Genomic DNA, 13,896 nt, shown 5'->3' with positions numbered 1-13,896 from the left:
CATTTGTATAGTGCTGTATGTAATCTCTTGATGTCCAGAGGTTCACAGAAAATCAAGCAAGTGAAGTCACTGATGGTCAGTTTAGGTTCTGCCAAGGTCCTTCAGCTCCTGACGTCATTACAGCTTTGGTTCGGGCATGGACAAAACAGAATTCCGTAGGTGGGGTGAGAGTGACCACCCTTGACATCAAGGCTGTATTGACCAATTGTGGCTTCAAGGAGCCCTAGCAAAACTGGAGGCAGTGGGTATTGAGAGGAAAATAGTCTGCTGATTGGAGACATACCTGGCACATCGGAAAAAAGTTGAGGTTGATGGAGGTCAGACACCTCATCTCCAGGACACCTCTGCAGGATTTCCTCAGGGGAGTGTCCTAGGCCCAACCATCATCAGCTGCTTCATCAATGACCTTCCCTCTGTCACAAGGTCAGAAGTCGGGATGTTCACTGTGCAAAGTTCAGCTCCAATCATGACTCCTCAGATACTGAAGCAGTCAATGTTCAAATGCAGAAAGATTTGGACAATATCCAGGCCTTGAGTAATAAGTAGTAGATCACATTTGTCCCAGGCAGAGCCAAATCATCTCCAACAAGACAGAATCTAACCATCACCCCTTGATGATCCATGGCCTTACTGTTCTGATCCCAGGTAATGTTAATACTGGACAAGCCAGATCCCAGAATGAAATCTGGCTTCGAACCAGAATTCGAATCCCCACAGTGTGGAAGCAGGCCATTTGGCCCCACACTAACCCTACGAAAGAGTTTCCCATCTAGACCCAATCCTCTACCCTTTCGCTATAACCCTGCAATTCCCATGGCCAGTCCACCAAACCTGCACATCTTTGGAATGAGAGAGGAAACCCATGTAGACACAGAATGTGCAAGCTCCACCCCTGAGGCTGGAGTTGAGCTCTGGTTCCTGGTGCAGTGAGGCAGCAGTGCTAACCACTGAGCCATGGCAGGGGATGGATAATTTTTTTTTCAATCTAACCTGGCTGTTTCTCACTGACAGATAAGCAAGCCATGCTGCAGATTTGGGTTTTAACATGAAGCAGAAGTTGGTTGCACAAAAGAAATAAAAATAAAATAAAGCTCATCAAGTTATTTAAATATAGCACATTTTGAAAGATCAGAAAATACACATCTACACCCTAAAGCCGTCACTCTCTCAGTTAGTCAACACCCAGAGAAATTTCCCTTCCCAATTAAACTTTGTAGGTTTAACTTAACTGTTCCCTCCTGTGTTCCTGCCCTGACAGCTCACCTGTCTCTTGAATCCTAACACAACTAAATTCTTACACACACTCGGCTTTAGTTAGAAATCTGCATCGGTTATTCAAAAACCTCTGATATGAAAGGTTCACAAACTAAACCACTCCCTGAGGTAAACTATTCCCTCCATTGCTCGGAGTGATTTACTTCTTAAGAGAGATTATACCAATATCTGTCTTCAGTCACATTTCTTTCCAACTACTCTTCTTTCAAAGTTAAGAATCAATCCTTGATTATTCTAAACCTGAAAGCAAGCTCTGTCTGTCAATGTTTTCCCTGTCCTGTTGTCAATCCCCACAATGTAAACAAACTTGCATTAACACTCCAGGGGCCATGTACTGGTTTAAAATCATGGTTCCAAGACAATTCATCCAGTTAATTATTAAATTTCTTCACAAAGATAGATCGATACCTACGTGCCACTGGTTTTAAGTTCAAGCTCTTAAACAAAAAAAATTAATGTACCATGCGCCTCTTACACATTACCATCACTGAATCCCCTACTATCAACAACAGGGAGGTTACCATTGACCAGAAACTAGACTGGACCCACTGGGGCTGCAAGAGTAGGCCAGAGGCTGGGGATCCTGCAGAGAATAACTCCTCTCCTGCCTCCCTAAAGCCTATCCACCAGGGTGAGCTCAGCTCCAAATCCTAAAACTTATCTCAGTAATGGTAACCATGAACCTTTGTTAAAAACCTACCTGGCTCAAGACCCAGAGGTAAGGAAGGAAATCTATCATCCTTACTTGGTCCGGTCTGCAGTGCATCCAACTAAGAAAATAACGCCATGCCCTCTGAAGGGTTCCTGAGTTCACTGTTCAAATTGGTGGCTCAGTGGTTAGCACTGCTGCCTCACCGCGCCAGGTACCCAGGTTCGATTCCAGCCTCTGGCGACTGGCTGTGTGCAGTTTGCACATTCTCCCCGTGTCTGTGTGGGTTTCCTCCGGGTGCTCCAGTTTCCTCCCACGGTCCAAAGACATGCATATTACGTGGATTGGCGGCGCTAAATTGCCCATCGTATTCAGGGATGTGTAGGTTAGGTGCATTAGTCAGGGGTAAATATAGGAGAACGTGAGGACTGGAGATCAGAGTCGAGAATGTGGCGCTGGAAAAGCACAGCAGATCAGGCAGCATCCGAGGAGCAGGAGAGTTGATGTTTCAAGCATAAGCCCTTCATCAGGAATGGGGTGTATATATAGGGTAGGGGGAATGGGAATTGGTGGGTTACTCTGCAGAGAGTCGGTGTTGGGCCAAATGGCCTGTTTCCAAACTGTAAGGATTCTATGAAAAAGATTGCCTTAGTGGCAGCACCAGTTTTTAGCCTGGTCCGGAGTAACTCTGCGATGAAGTGAAACTAGATAGACTGTTGTCCCTTAGAGTCTGGGGCGTGCACACTTCTGCATAGACAGGGAGAAATGTTCCACTTTGCAGAGGAGTCAGTAACCAGTGGGCACAGTCTCTGGGTAATCAGTAGGATTTGTGGAGAAATTAATTCACCCAGAGGTGAAAAACTGATAGAAGTGGGAACCCTCAAGACATCCTAAGAACCATTTTTTGATAAACACTTGTGTGATTTTTAACAATTATTTCAACACCAGGTTATAGTCCAACAGGTTTATTTGGAAGCACTAGCTTTCGGAGCTTTGCTCCTTCGTCATGTAGATGTGGAGCAGGATCATAAGACACAAAAGGTTATTGTTTCAGTTGCATGACACTGATCTTTTGCTCTAAGTTCTGTGTCTTGTGATCCTGCTCCACAACCATCTGATGAAGGAGCAGCGCTCTGAAAGTTAGTGCTTCCAAATAAACCTGTTGGACTATAACCTGGTGTTGTGATTTTTAACTTTGTACATCCCAGTCCAACACTGGCACCTCCAAATCATGAAATAACTGTAGCATACAAGGCTATGGGCCAAATGCTGGAAAACGGGCTTAGAATAGATGGATGCTTGATAGCTGGCATTGTCATGATATGATGAGGGGCCTAGCTCCTGTTGAAAAGCTCTGCCTCTCGCTCCATGCCATTTGGATAATGGAAACAGCTTTCCCTTTTCTTGGAGCAGGTTCCTAAGTGTTAGGATCTTATTGTTAATTGTTGCTGGGATGGGCGGTGACGATAGTCCTGATCCATGCTGAAATGTGGGAGGATAAGTTGTTTGGGGACGACACTGGGCATCAGCTTACTGCCCATGAAGGGAAATAGCCTCCCACTTCCCCCACCCTGGCATTGAGCCACCACCAGGAAATGAGTCAGCAAAAAAGGGCTGTGATTGGAAAATGTGAAAGTGATATTTAGGTTCTCACAGTATTATTAATAGTCACTTAGTTAACAGCAAGGCTGTGTCAGGAATGCCTGCTCATTTAGCTGTCATTAAACACTTACGAAAGCCTTGCTCTCAGTTGGTCTCATTTGTACACGGGTTTCTGCATGGGCTAGTGAGAGATGTGTCACTTACAAACTGCACATCAGCTGCAGATTCAGGGGTCAACCCTGCCCCCTCGGAGTCCCAAAGGTCAGGAGTTTGAGCTCCATGCTGCGGCACACATTCTCGGCCTGGTTTTCTGGTGCGGTCCTGATGGAGTGCTGCACTGTCAGAGGTGCTGCCTTTTGGGTAAACAGCACAGGGCACCAAACCCTGTTCTCCTCCCTGGTGCATTTTATCTATCCACACAAGGCACTTTTTGAAAACACAACATTAAATATTGTGTAAATCTCAAATATAAGTGAAGATGCTGGAAAAACTTGGAAGGTCTGATAGCATCTGTGGTGAGAAACGGGCAAAAGTTCCTTCATCTTTTATTGAATAAATAGATAACCAGCCCTTCTCATGGTGGTGTTTGTGGGATCTCACTGTGCACTGTATACTCCCCTGCCCCACAGTTGACAGGGTTGCCTAATGAGGAGAGACTGAGTAGATTGGGGCTATACTCTTTAGAATTTAGAAGAACCTTAGAGTGTATAAAATTCTGAAGGGAATAGATTGTTTCCACTGTCGGGTGAAACTAGGACTAGGGGGGATAGCCTGAAAATGAGGGGGTAGCAGACTGAGTTGTGGAGGAAATTCTTCACCGAGGGTTGGGAATCTGTGGAATTCCCTGCCCAGTGAAGCAGTTGAGACCAACTTGTTGACTGTTTTTACGGAAAAGATCGATTTTCTTTTTGAACAGCAAAGGAATTGAGGGTTATGGTGACCAGGCAGGCAAGTGGAGCTGAGTCCACGATACCAATCAGCCATGATCTTATTGAATGGAGGAGGAGGCTCGATGGACCAAATGGCCTTCTCCTCCTATCTCTTACGTTCTTATGTTCACGCATAGTTCATTGGAGGTTGTAAAGCTCTCTGGGACAACCTGAGCTCTGAAGCTATGGTAAAATTATAAGGCCCTTGTTATCCTGCAGCCTCTTGTGTATTTTACTGCAATGGCAGCGTCAATGGGCTCGTAATCCAAAGGGCCAGGCAAACGTTCTGGTGGCCACTGGTTCGAATCCCACCCCAGCAGCTGCAATGTGACTGGCTCTTAACTGACCTCCCTGGGCTGTTCAGGGGAGGTGGTGCTGTAGTGGTGATGTCACTGAATAATAACCTACAGTATTCTGGGGACATCAATTGTCCAAGACTCCTCAGACAGCACCTTCCAAACCAATGTGTGCTTCCATCTGGAAGGACAAGAGCAGCAGATACACTGGAACACCACCCCCAGCAAGTTACTCTCTGAGCCACTCCCCACCCTGACTTGGAAATATATCGCCGTTCCTTCACTGTCACTGGGTCAAAATCCTGGAATTCCCTCCCTAAGGGCATTGTGGGTCAACCCACAGCACATGGACTGCAGTGGTTCAAGATGGCAGCTCACCCCTACTTTCTCAAGGGCAGCTAGGGATGGGCAATACATTCTGGTCCAGCCTGTGAAATCCATGTCCTGAGTGAATTAAAAAGGTTTGAATCTCACTATGGCAGATGGTGAAATGTTCATTAGGAAAGGAAATCTGCCGTCTTTTATCTGGTCTGGCCCACATGTGACTCCAGACCCAGAGTGACATGGTTGCCTCTTAACTCCCCTCTGGGCTGTCAGAGAGGGGGAATAAATGCTGGCCCAACCAGCAATGCTCAAATCCTACGAAAGAATAGATTATAAAAATGATTGTGGAGGGCTCTTGTGGTAATGTCCCTGCCTCTGGTTCAAGTCCCACCTGCTTCAGATGTTTGTCAAAATACATCAGAACAAGTTGATTGAAACTATCTCAAAAAATAATTGTGTTTAAGAGAGATCAGCATTAATGAGATCTTGTCTGGGACAGCAGAATCATTGGAGCAAGAATTAATCTCTTTTAACATTTGGAATGCCTGTTAGCGTGGCACAATATTGGTGTGTCAGTGTTGAGCTGAGTGTTCCAGGGTAAGTGATTGATTGATTGATTGATTCCCTTAAAGGTGCAATAAGAAAGAAATGGGTTTAATTCCTCATCTGTTGCTTTCAGATGATATCTCATTGTTTTTATCATAGAAAGGGAACTTTGTTTTCATCATAGAATCTCTACAGTGCGGAAGCAGGCCATCAACCTGCCCGCACCAACCTTTCAAAGAATATCCCACCCAGACCCATTCCCCAACCCTATTACTTGACATTTACCCCTGACTAATGCACCCAACCAAACATCTCTGAATACCAGGGCAATTTAGCCAATCCACCTGACCTGCACATATTTGTCTTGCCCAGTTGCCACCCCCCCCCCCCCCAACAACACTAACGGTCATGTGTCTGCATATTTGTCTTGCCCAGTTGGCACCCCCCCCCCCCCCCCCCCCACAACACTAACGGTCATGTGTCTGCAACCACCACGTCCATCATCTGCCTTGACTAGATCACAGCGACACCCTGCCCCTGTTTGGCTGTCCCTCCACTTTGCCCCTGTGAAGAGATCTCTGTCGTTTTCCCACTCTGATCAAATGGCTGAACACCTGGCCATTTTCTTCCAGATTCTTTTCCTCTTGCAATTTTGAGTACCTCTGTGTCTTCAATCTCTCGTATTTCATTTTTAACGCAGCACTGACCTTTGAAAGTCGCTATCACTTTTGTGGAATTCTACTCGTTGTCTGTTTTTGAAGAATGAGGGAGGGGGTTTCTCAGGGGAACATGCAAAGTCCTGATAAGACTGGACAGGCTAGATGTGGGAAGAGTGTTCCCGATGTTGGGGAAGTCCAGAACAAGGGGTTACAGTCTAAGAATAAGGGGTAAGCCATTTCAGGAGTGAGATGAGGAAGAATTTACTCACTCAGAGTTGTGAACCCGTGGATTTCTCTCCCATAGGAAGCCGTTGGGGACAGTTCATTAGATATATTCATGAGGGAGCGGGGCATGGCCCTTACAGCTAAAGTGATCAAGGGCTATGGGGTGAAAGGCAGGAATGGGATACTGAGATTCAATACGATCATTGCTGATCGTGCAATGGTGGTGCAGATGAGAAGGGCCGAATGGCTTACTCTTGAATTTACTTTGTAAATTTCTATGAGAGAAAAAAACTGCAGTTGCTGGAATCCAAGGTAGACCAGCAGGAGGCTGGAAGAACACAGCAAGCCAGGCAGCATCAGGAGGGGGAGAAGTCGTCGTTTCGATTGTAACCCTTCTTCCAGGAAGTCCCAAAGGGTGTGGATAGAATTTAGTATCTTTGAGATTTTTCTCTCTTGTTACAAGCTTTATTTATCTTTTGTTAATACGGCTTTATTCATTTATTGCTTAACTATGGATCTCTTGCTCTCTTTGATTTCAGTCTTATTTTGTATCCGATTATGACCCAACCATTGAGGATTCCTACACCAAGCAATGTGTCATTGATGACCGGGCAGCGAGACTGGACAGTAAGTCACCCGTATTGTGAAGCAGCATCCCTTTCTCAGTCTGCGCGGAGAAGGTAGCCCTCTCCAGCTGACTGCCCGTCTCAAACTGCTCAAGTATCATTTGATGTTGGGGGCTTGCTAGACCCATGCCAATAAAAGTTGGCATTGATTGCAAAACATCCCCCAGGCCTTTCAGGGGAGTGTCACGAAATAGAGTTTGGCGCCAGAAGGTTATCGCTTGTGATAAATATTTTTCTACTCTGTTCCGAATTGGTATGACACGCCTCTGGAGCAAGTGGGATCTAAACCCGGGTCTCCTGGTCTGGAAGGAATTGAACCTGTGCTGTTGGTGTCACCCTACGTTGGGCCAACTGAGGGGGAATGGCCTGTTTTAAGCTTGATCAAACGGGCAGGTTACACACATGGGAGGGTGGTGTGGACAGTGAGGCATGGAGAGGGTTTAGGAGGAAATTCCGGATTTTGGGGTCTCTACATCTGATGGGACAAAGGAAGTGCATGATGGGAAAGGGGGCAAAATTGGAGGAATGCTAAGGTTAGCATTAGGGAGGGCTGTGGCCTTGGAGGGATTTGAACACCATTCTGAAACTTCACAGCGCACTTAGTTAATCAATTTCATCTTTGCCAATGGAAGGAAAGTGGTCTTGTGGTCCTGGTATAAATGTCAGGGGCGTATTTCGACCATAAACTAGATTTCTTTCCTTTTAAAGATACATAATTCTCCAAAAGCCTGAATCCGAGGTGGATTCTGAAGGAGATCTTTTGCTCGCAGCCAGTCTTTCCTGCTAATCCATGAGCATGTTCCTGTCTAGGCTTGTTTGAGATGGATGACCACTCACAGGGGACACCAGAGTGCCCCTGGGCCCGCAGGGTCTGTATTCCTCCAACAGTTAACTATCCTCCGCTGGAAAAAAAAAGAATGACAGGGAACTCGACCTTCCCTCCTTTTAAAACAGAAATCTAATTGTCTCTTTTTTTTTTCTGTCTCTTGACCCTTTTCTATCCCACTTACACTTATTCTCTCTCTCTCTCTCTCTCTCTCTCTCCCACTCTCTTTCTGTCTCATTCATCCTTGCACACTCAAAGACTCCTCTCTGGCCCCTACCCCCCCCCCCCCCTCCGGCTGACGTTTGGGAAGCCGAGAGAGTGTGGGGGAAAGGATTAAAGGCGGCAGCAGGGTGGGGAAGAGCCAGGGTTAGGACCGAACGGAGGGTCAGGCTCAAACTTGACAATAGGCCCACGGAGCAACAGGCTGTTAGTCATCGGGGAGATTCTGGTGTGGTCCTAGTGCCTCCTCTCACAGTGCATAGCTTAACCATGAAAGAATTTTAATTCTGTCAGTATGGGGTAACTTCCTTAGTTGGTTACCATGGGAACTCTGACTGAAACTTGCCTGTGCTGGCACACGCTGTGCAAACTTGTGAAAAGGACCCTGCAGACTTACATGTATTAAATAGTTTTCTAATGAGAAAGTATCTCTCTATGCTCACCTCATTAATTACTAATGTCTGTCCTCATCCCCCTCTCTCCCTCCCTCCCTCCCTCCCTCTCCTTCCTGCTCGCTCTCTTTTTATCTTTAAGTTTTGGACACGGCTGGCCAAGAAGAATTTGGAGCAATGAGGGAACAGTATATGCGTTCGGGTGAAGGCTTTCTCCTTGTCTTTGCCATCAATGATCGGGGAAGGTAAGGTATTCATAGTGCCCTATAGCACAGAAACAGACCCTTCGGTCCAACTTGTCCATGCTGACCAGGTTTGCCCAAACTGAACCAGTCCTACTTGCCTGTGTTTGGCCCATATCCCTCTAAACCTTTCCTATCCATGTACCTGTCCAAATATCTCAAATGTTGGAACTGTATCTGCATCAGCCACTTCCTCTGGCAGTCCATTCCACATACAAGCCATTTTCTGTGTGAAAACGTTACCCCTCAGGTCCCTTTTTAAATCTTTCCCCTCTCACCTTAAACCTGTGCCCTCTAGTTTTGGACTCCCCCACCTTTGGGGAAAAGACCTTTGATATTCACCTTATCCACCCCCTCATGATTATAGGGATGATCCCCTATAAACCTCAATAAGGTCACCCCTCAGCCACCTATGCTCCAGGGGGAAAAAAGGGTCCCAACCGCTCCTTATAACTCAAGCCCTCTTTGTAACAGCACTACAAGGAGGATTTGACAAAGTCCTGGCTGGTCATTATGTTGCTTACTGGACTGTACCCATAACATTTGTCCATTTGCCCAGCCTCCTGCTGGTTTTATTGGGCAGAGGGAGATGGTTTTGGAGCTTCCTGTATTTTTGCTGGAGATGTCTGGGCCTGATACACTGTGTGAAAAGGTGCAGGAGTTTGACTTCAAAAATAGCTCCGAAATGGTGTTAGACGAGAACCCAAGGATGAGGAACTGAATTGGCTGAACAAAAATACTAGGTGTTGGGTTGACTGCTCACTGACAAAATGGCCACAGCCTGTGCTTTCGATGTCATAAAACCAGTTGGAACTTCCGATATAGGTTTCCAAATCTGGCCAACAGCATTCCTGGAGGTGTCATCACATGACTGCAAGCCTCCAATTGCCCTGCCCCACCCCCTTGCTACTGGCCATCCATTCGCTTGCCTTCTCCTACTCATTGTCAAGATACATCCAATGGAATAGTTCTTGATTCAGTCAAGAGGCCTTTTGCTATCTCTCAATGGTCAGTCAGTCAGAAGGTACAGAAACCGCACCAGCGGGGTAAGGAACAGCTTTCTCTCAGCTTCAATTAGACTGATTAATGGACTCTCGAGCCTTAAATAATGCTGGCCTTGCTTACATCACTCTTGCCTAGTGTAGCACTCCGTGCAGTGTAACACCCTGTACAATACCTAAGTTTCTCTGATCTATCTGTACATCCTTGCTTACTATGATCTGGATGTAGGTTTGCTCGCTGAGCTGGAAGGTTCTATTTCAGACATTTCATCACCATACTCGGTAACATCTTCAGTGAGCCTCCAGATAAAGCACTGGTGGTGTAGCCCGCTTTCAGTTTATATGTTTGAGTTTCCTTGGGTTCTCTCAAGGAATCTCTACAAATCTTCTCAAAACTTGCTTACTATGGTCTCCCTGTACTGCTCATAAACAAAGCTGTTCCTGTACTTCTATACATGCGACAATAAATCCATCAGGAGGGAAAGTGAGGACTGCAGATGCTGGGGAATCTGAGTTGAGAGTGTGGTGCTGGAAAAGCACAGCAGGTCAGGCAGCATCTGAGGAGCAGGAGAGTCTACGTTTCGGGCATAAGCCCTTTTCCTGATGAAGGGCTTATGCCTGAAACGTCAACTCTCCTGCTCCTTGAATGCTGCCTGACCTGCTGTGCGCTTGCAGCACCACACTCTCAACAATCAATCAATATTAGGGCTGGTAACAAAGGAGAGGGGGAAATACAAAGTTGGTTTTTTTTTTCCCTTAATGATCAGCTGATGTTTCTCCCAAGGGTTTTGCTGATTAGGAGCTGTCCAGGAAGTGAATCTCCAAAGTCCTCTAGACTGTAGACTTTGTTCTGAAGAGTTGACAGCCCTTGTTCCCCTCTCCCTGGGGTCTAGGGAATACCCCAGCCTCATGCCTGTGTGTGATGTTAGACAGGGAGAGGGTTGGGCTTGTTGAGCGATCTCACCCATCAGTGCCTGATTGGTGCCCAGTTGGTCGGTGCCCAGTCAGTGGTCACTGCCCACCCTTCAGTGGTGCTCATACTTTTCCAGAATGAGATTCAAAACTAAAACTCTTCCTCTTTTCTCCCCCCAGTTTTGATGAAATCAGTAAGTTTCACCGTCAGATTCTCCGCGTCAAGGATCGGGATGAATTTCCCATGATTCTCATCGGGAACAAAGCTGACCTTGAGCATCAGCGACAGGTGGGTGGGGGCGGAGGGGGGGTGTGGTTGAGGCGAAGATGGGGGGGCGGGTGGAGGGGAGTGAGGTGGAGCGGGTGGTGGGAGAGAAGGGGTCGAGGTGAAATTGGGGTCGGGGGAGCGAGGCGAGGAGTGGATTAGTGGATAACCCTCTGTCCTGTGCTCGGATGATAGGTCACGAAAGAGGAGGCTGAGAGTCTTGCAAGGCAGCTGAAGGTAACCTACCTGGAGGCCTCTGCAAAAATCCGATTGAATGTAGACAACGCGTTTCACAGCCTGGTGCGGGCCATACGGTGAGCTCCTTCGGCACTCACTCAGGAACAAGCTATACTCTCGCTCGGTTAGATGTGTGGCATCTATCAGGAAGTTGCATTAGTGCCTTTAGTGTCATCAAACAGCCTCCGATGTGTACCAAATCTGAGACATTGGGAGAGTTGACCAAAACCTTGGCCAAGGGAGTCCATTTTATAGTCATTGCAGTGCAGAAGAAACAATAGAAGCAGCATGAACGGGCGGGACCAGGATTTTTAGTTTTAGCTTTCAGCTGTTGCTGGGGTTTTGAATCCCTTGCCCCCGCTTCCAGAATTTTGTCCCCACTACAGCTAAAAACACCTTGGGTGCTGTTTCTGCTGCCAAGATTGAATGTGGGATGGTCTGTTTTGCTGGTTTGGCCTGGGCCAAGGGTGCCATCGAGTTGTACAACATTTATTGCCCAGGGGGCACTCCAGAGCCGACTACATTGCTCTGCTCTGGGTCTGGAGTCACGTGTTGGCCAGACCAGGTAAGGATGGCAGTTTTCTTCCCTAAAGGATATTAGAGCCCCAGATGGGACTTTTCCTCTTCATAGAGAATCCCGACAGTGTGGATACAGGCCTTTTGGCCCAACAAGTCCACACCGATCCTCTGAAGAGTAACCCACCCAGACCTATTTCCCTATTATCCTTTATTTACCCTTGCCTAATGCCCCTAACCTGCACATCCTGGAACACTATGGTCAACTTAGCATGGCCAATTAACCTAACCTGCACATCTTTGAATTGTGGGAGGAAACCGGTGCATCCGGAGGAAACCCTCGCAGACACAGGGAGAATGTGCAATCTCCACACAGGCAGCTGCCCAAAGCTGGAATCCCTGGCACTGAGGCAGCAGTGCTAACCACTGAGCCACCATGCCACCCCAAGGCAATAGTTTCACAGTCATCTTTAGACTCTTAATTCCAGATTTTATTTTTAATTGAACTCAAACTCCACCATCTGCTGTGGTGGGATTTGAACCTGGGACCTCAGAACTTACCTGAGTCTTTGGATTAGCATAATAGCACAGAGTCATTGCCTCATATGCTTTCTCTAGTCTCTCTGGCGGCACCCCCCCCCCCCCCCCCACCCTCCGAGTTTGATGATGATGTCAGTTGAGTATGTTAACTCCTTTCTGTATCCTTCCCAACAGGAAATTTCAGGAGTTGGAGGGTCCACCTAGCCCACAACCCAAGCCCTCGAAAGAGTCCAACGGCTGTCCCTGTACTCTCCTGTGACGTTCCCCCTCCTCTGTCTTCGCCGGGAGTTGGGTTCCCTCTGAATCTGGTCCCCTCCCTCCCTCCCTCCACAACATAACTGACTTCACTTGCCCCTCTCCTTTCCTGACCACTGTGGAACCACCATGAAGACTTTGCCATCCGCACCTTCACCACCACCTCGTCAGATGGCTGCCGCTCCGTCAAGGAACTGAAGAACTTGTTGCTGGAGTTAGTTTATTGTCTTCCTTAAACCTTTCACGAATTTCTATCTCTGGGTGGGGGGGGTGGGTGGTAGGGGAGGGAAAATGCCTGTTTGATTTTCCTTTTCTTTTTGTGGTGCAACGCTGCAGAGCCCTGGTGAGGAATGGGTACCATCCAGGCAGGAGAGGGTAGACGTTTAAGCACCAACTGTGTTGAGGGTGTGGAGGATTGGGGTAGAGGGAGGAGGTGCCTGCTGGGGTTGATGTCCCACTGGAATTGACACTACGGGTGTACATGTTCATCGCGTTTCTAATTTGTCTTCGGGTACGGTGGGGGGGGGGGTTGGGTGGGGGTGTCCCAATCTTTCACTCTCTTCCTGGAAGGGCCATGGTCACTGGATGGGCTGGACTTTGGTGGGGGATGGATTGTGCCAGGAACTGATGGTGAAAGACCAATCAGAGACTGATTCCAGATCAGTTCCTAATCAATACTGACCCAGGGTGCAAAACGGTTTCTGAATCACGACCTGACCTCTGGGTCACCCTAGGAGCTACCATGTGTAAAGTGGGGGCACTGGGGCTGCCATGAGGTTGTGGCATGATACTGGCACAGAGCAGTGAGAGAGCTTTACTCTGTGCCCATTGTACCACATGGGTGTCTGAAAGTATTCCAGTCTCTGCAATCAGCATTTTCCTCTTCTGTTTCTTTTTAAGACTTTACAGGCACCAGGTGCGTGCGTGTGTGCGTGCGTGCGATCTTCTATCTAAAGAGGGGGATCACAGTGGACGTGTACATAGAAGCATTGAATCCCTACGATGTGGAAGTAGGCCATTCAGCCCATCGAGTCCACACCGACCCTCTGAAGAACATCCCACCCCATCTCTGTAACTCTGCATTTCCCACGGTTAATCCACCTAACTTACACATCCCTGGGCACCATGTGGCAATTTCCCAAGGCCAATTCACCCTAACCTGCACATGTCTGGACTGTGGGAGGAAACCAGAGCACCCAGAGGAAACCCACGCAGACACGGGGAGAATGTGCAAACTCCGCACAGACAGTTCCCCAAGGGTGGCATTAAACCTGGGTCCCTGGCGCTGTGAGGCAGCAGTGCTAACCACTGAGCCACCGTGCCATCCTTAAGTGGCCTTTGGTTTGGTTATCCGGGGAGG

At 47.6% G+C, this 13,896-nt stretch overlaps 1 protein-coding gene across 1 annotated transcript in view; it reads left to right on the top strand.

Annotated features, from left to right (window-relative positions):
• The window catches only part of LOC122542118 (ras-related protein R-Ras2-like), a 41,715-nt gene extending 28,075 nt beyond the window's left edge, over positions 1-13,640 (top strand). Inside the window, exons 2-6 of the mRNA XM_043679506.1 lie at positions 7,045-7,132; positions 8,711-8,813; positions 10,904-11,012; positions 11,184-11,302; positions 12,456-13,640. Coding sequence (XP_043535441.1) covers positions 7,045-7,132; positions 8,711-8,813; positions 10,904-11,012; positions 11,184-11,302; positions 12,456-12,540 — 504 coding nt within the window. The 3' untranslated portion in view covers positions 12,541-13,640. The remainder of the gene's footprint in view (positions 1-7,044; positions 7,133-8,710; positions 8,814-10,903; positions 11,013-11,183; positions 11,303-12,455) is intronic.
• The last annotated feature ends 256 nt before the right edge of the window (positions 13,641-13,896 follow it).

This window comes from Chiloscyllium plagiosum, chromosome 39, assembly GCF_004010195.1.
Source record: "Chiloscyllium plagiosum isolate BGI_BamShark_2017 chromosome 39, ASM401019v2, whole genome shotgun sequence".
Lineage (NCBI taxonomy): Eukaryota > Metazoa > Chordata > Chondrichthyes > Orectolobiformes > Hemiscylliidae > Chiloscyllium > Chiloscyllium plagiosum.
Note: the sequence above shows the minus strand (reverse complement) of the source record. Positions and strands in the feature narration are given on the sequence as shown.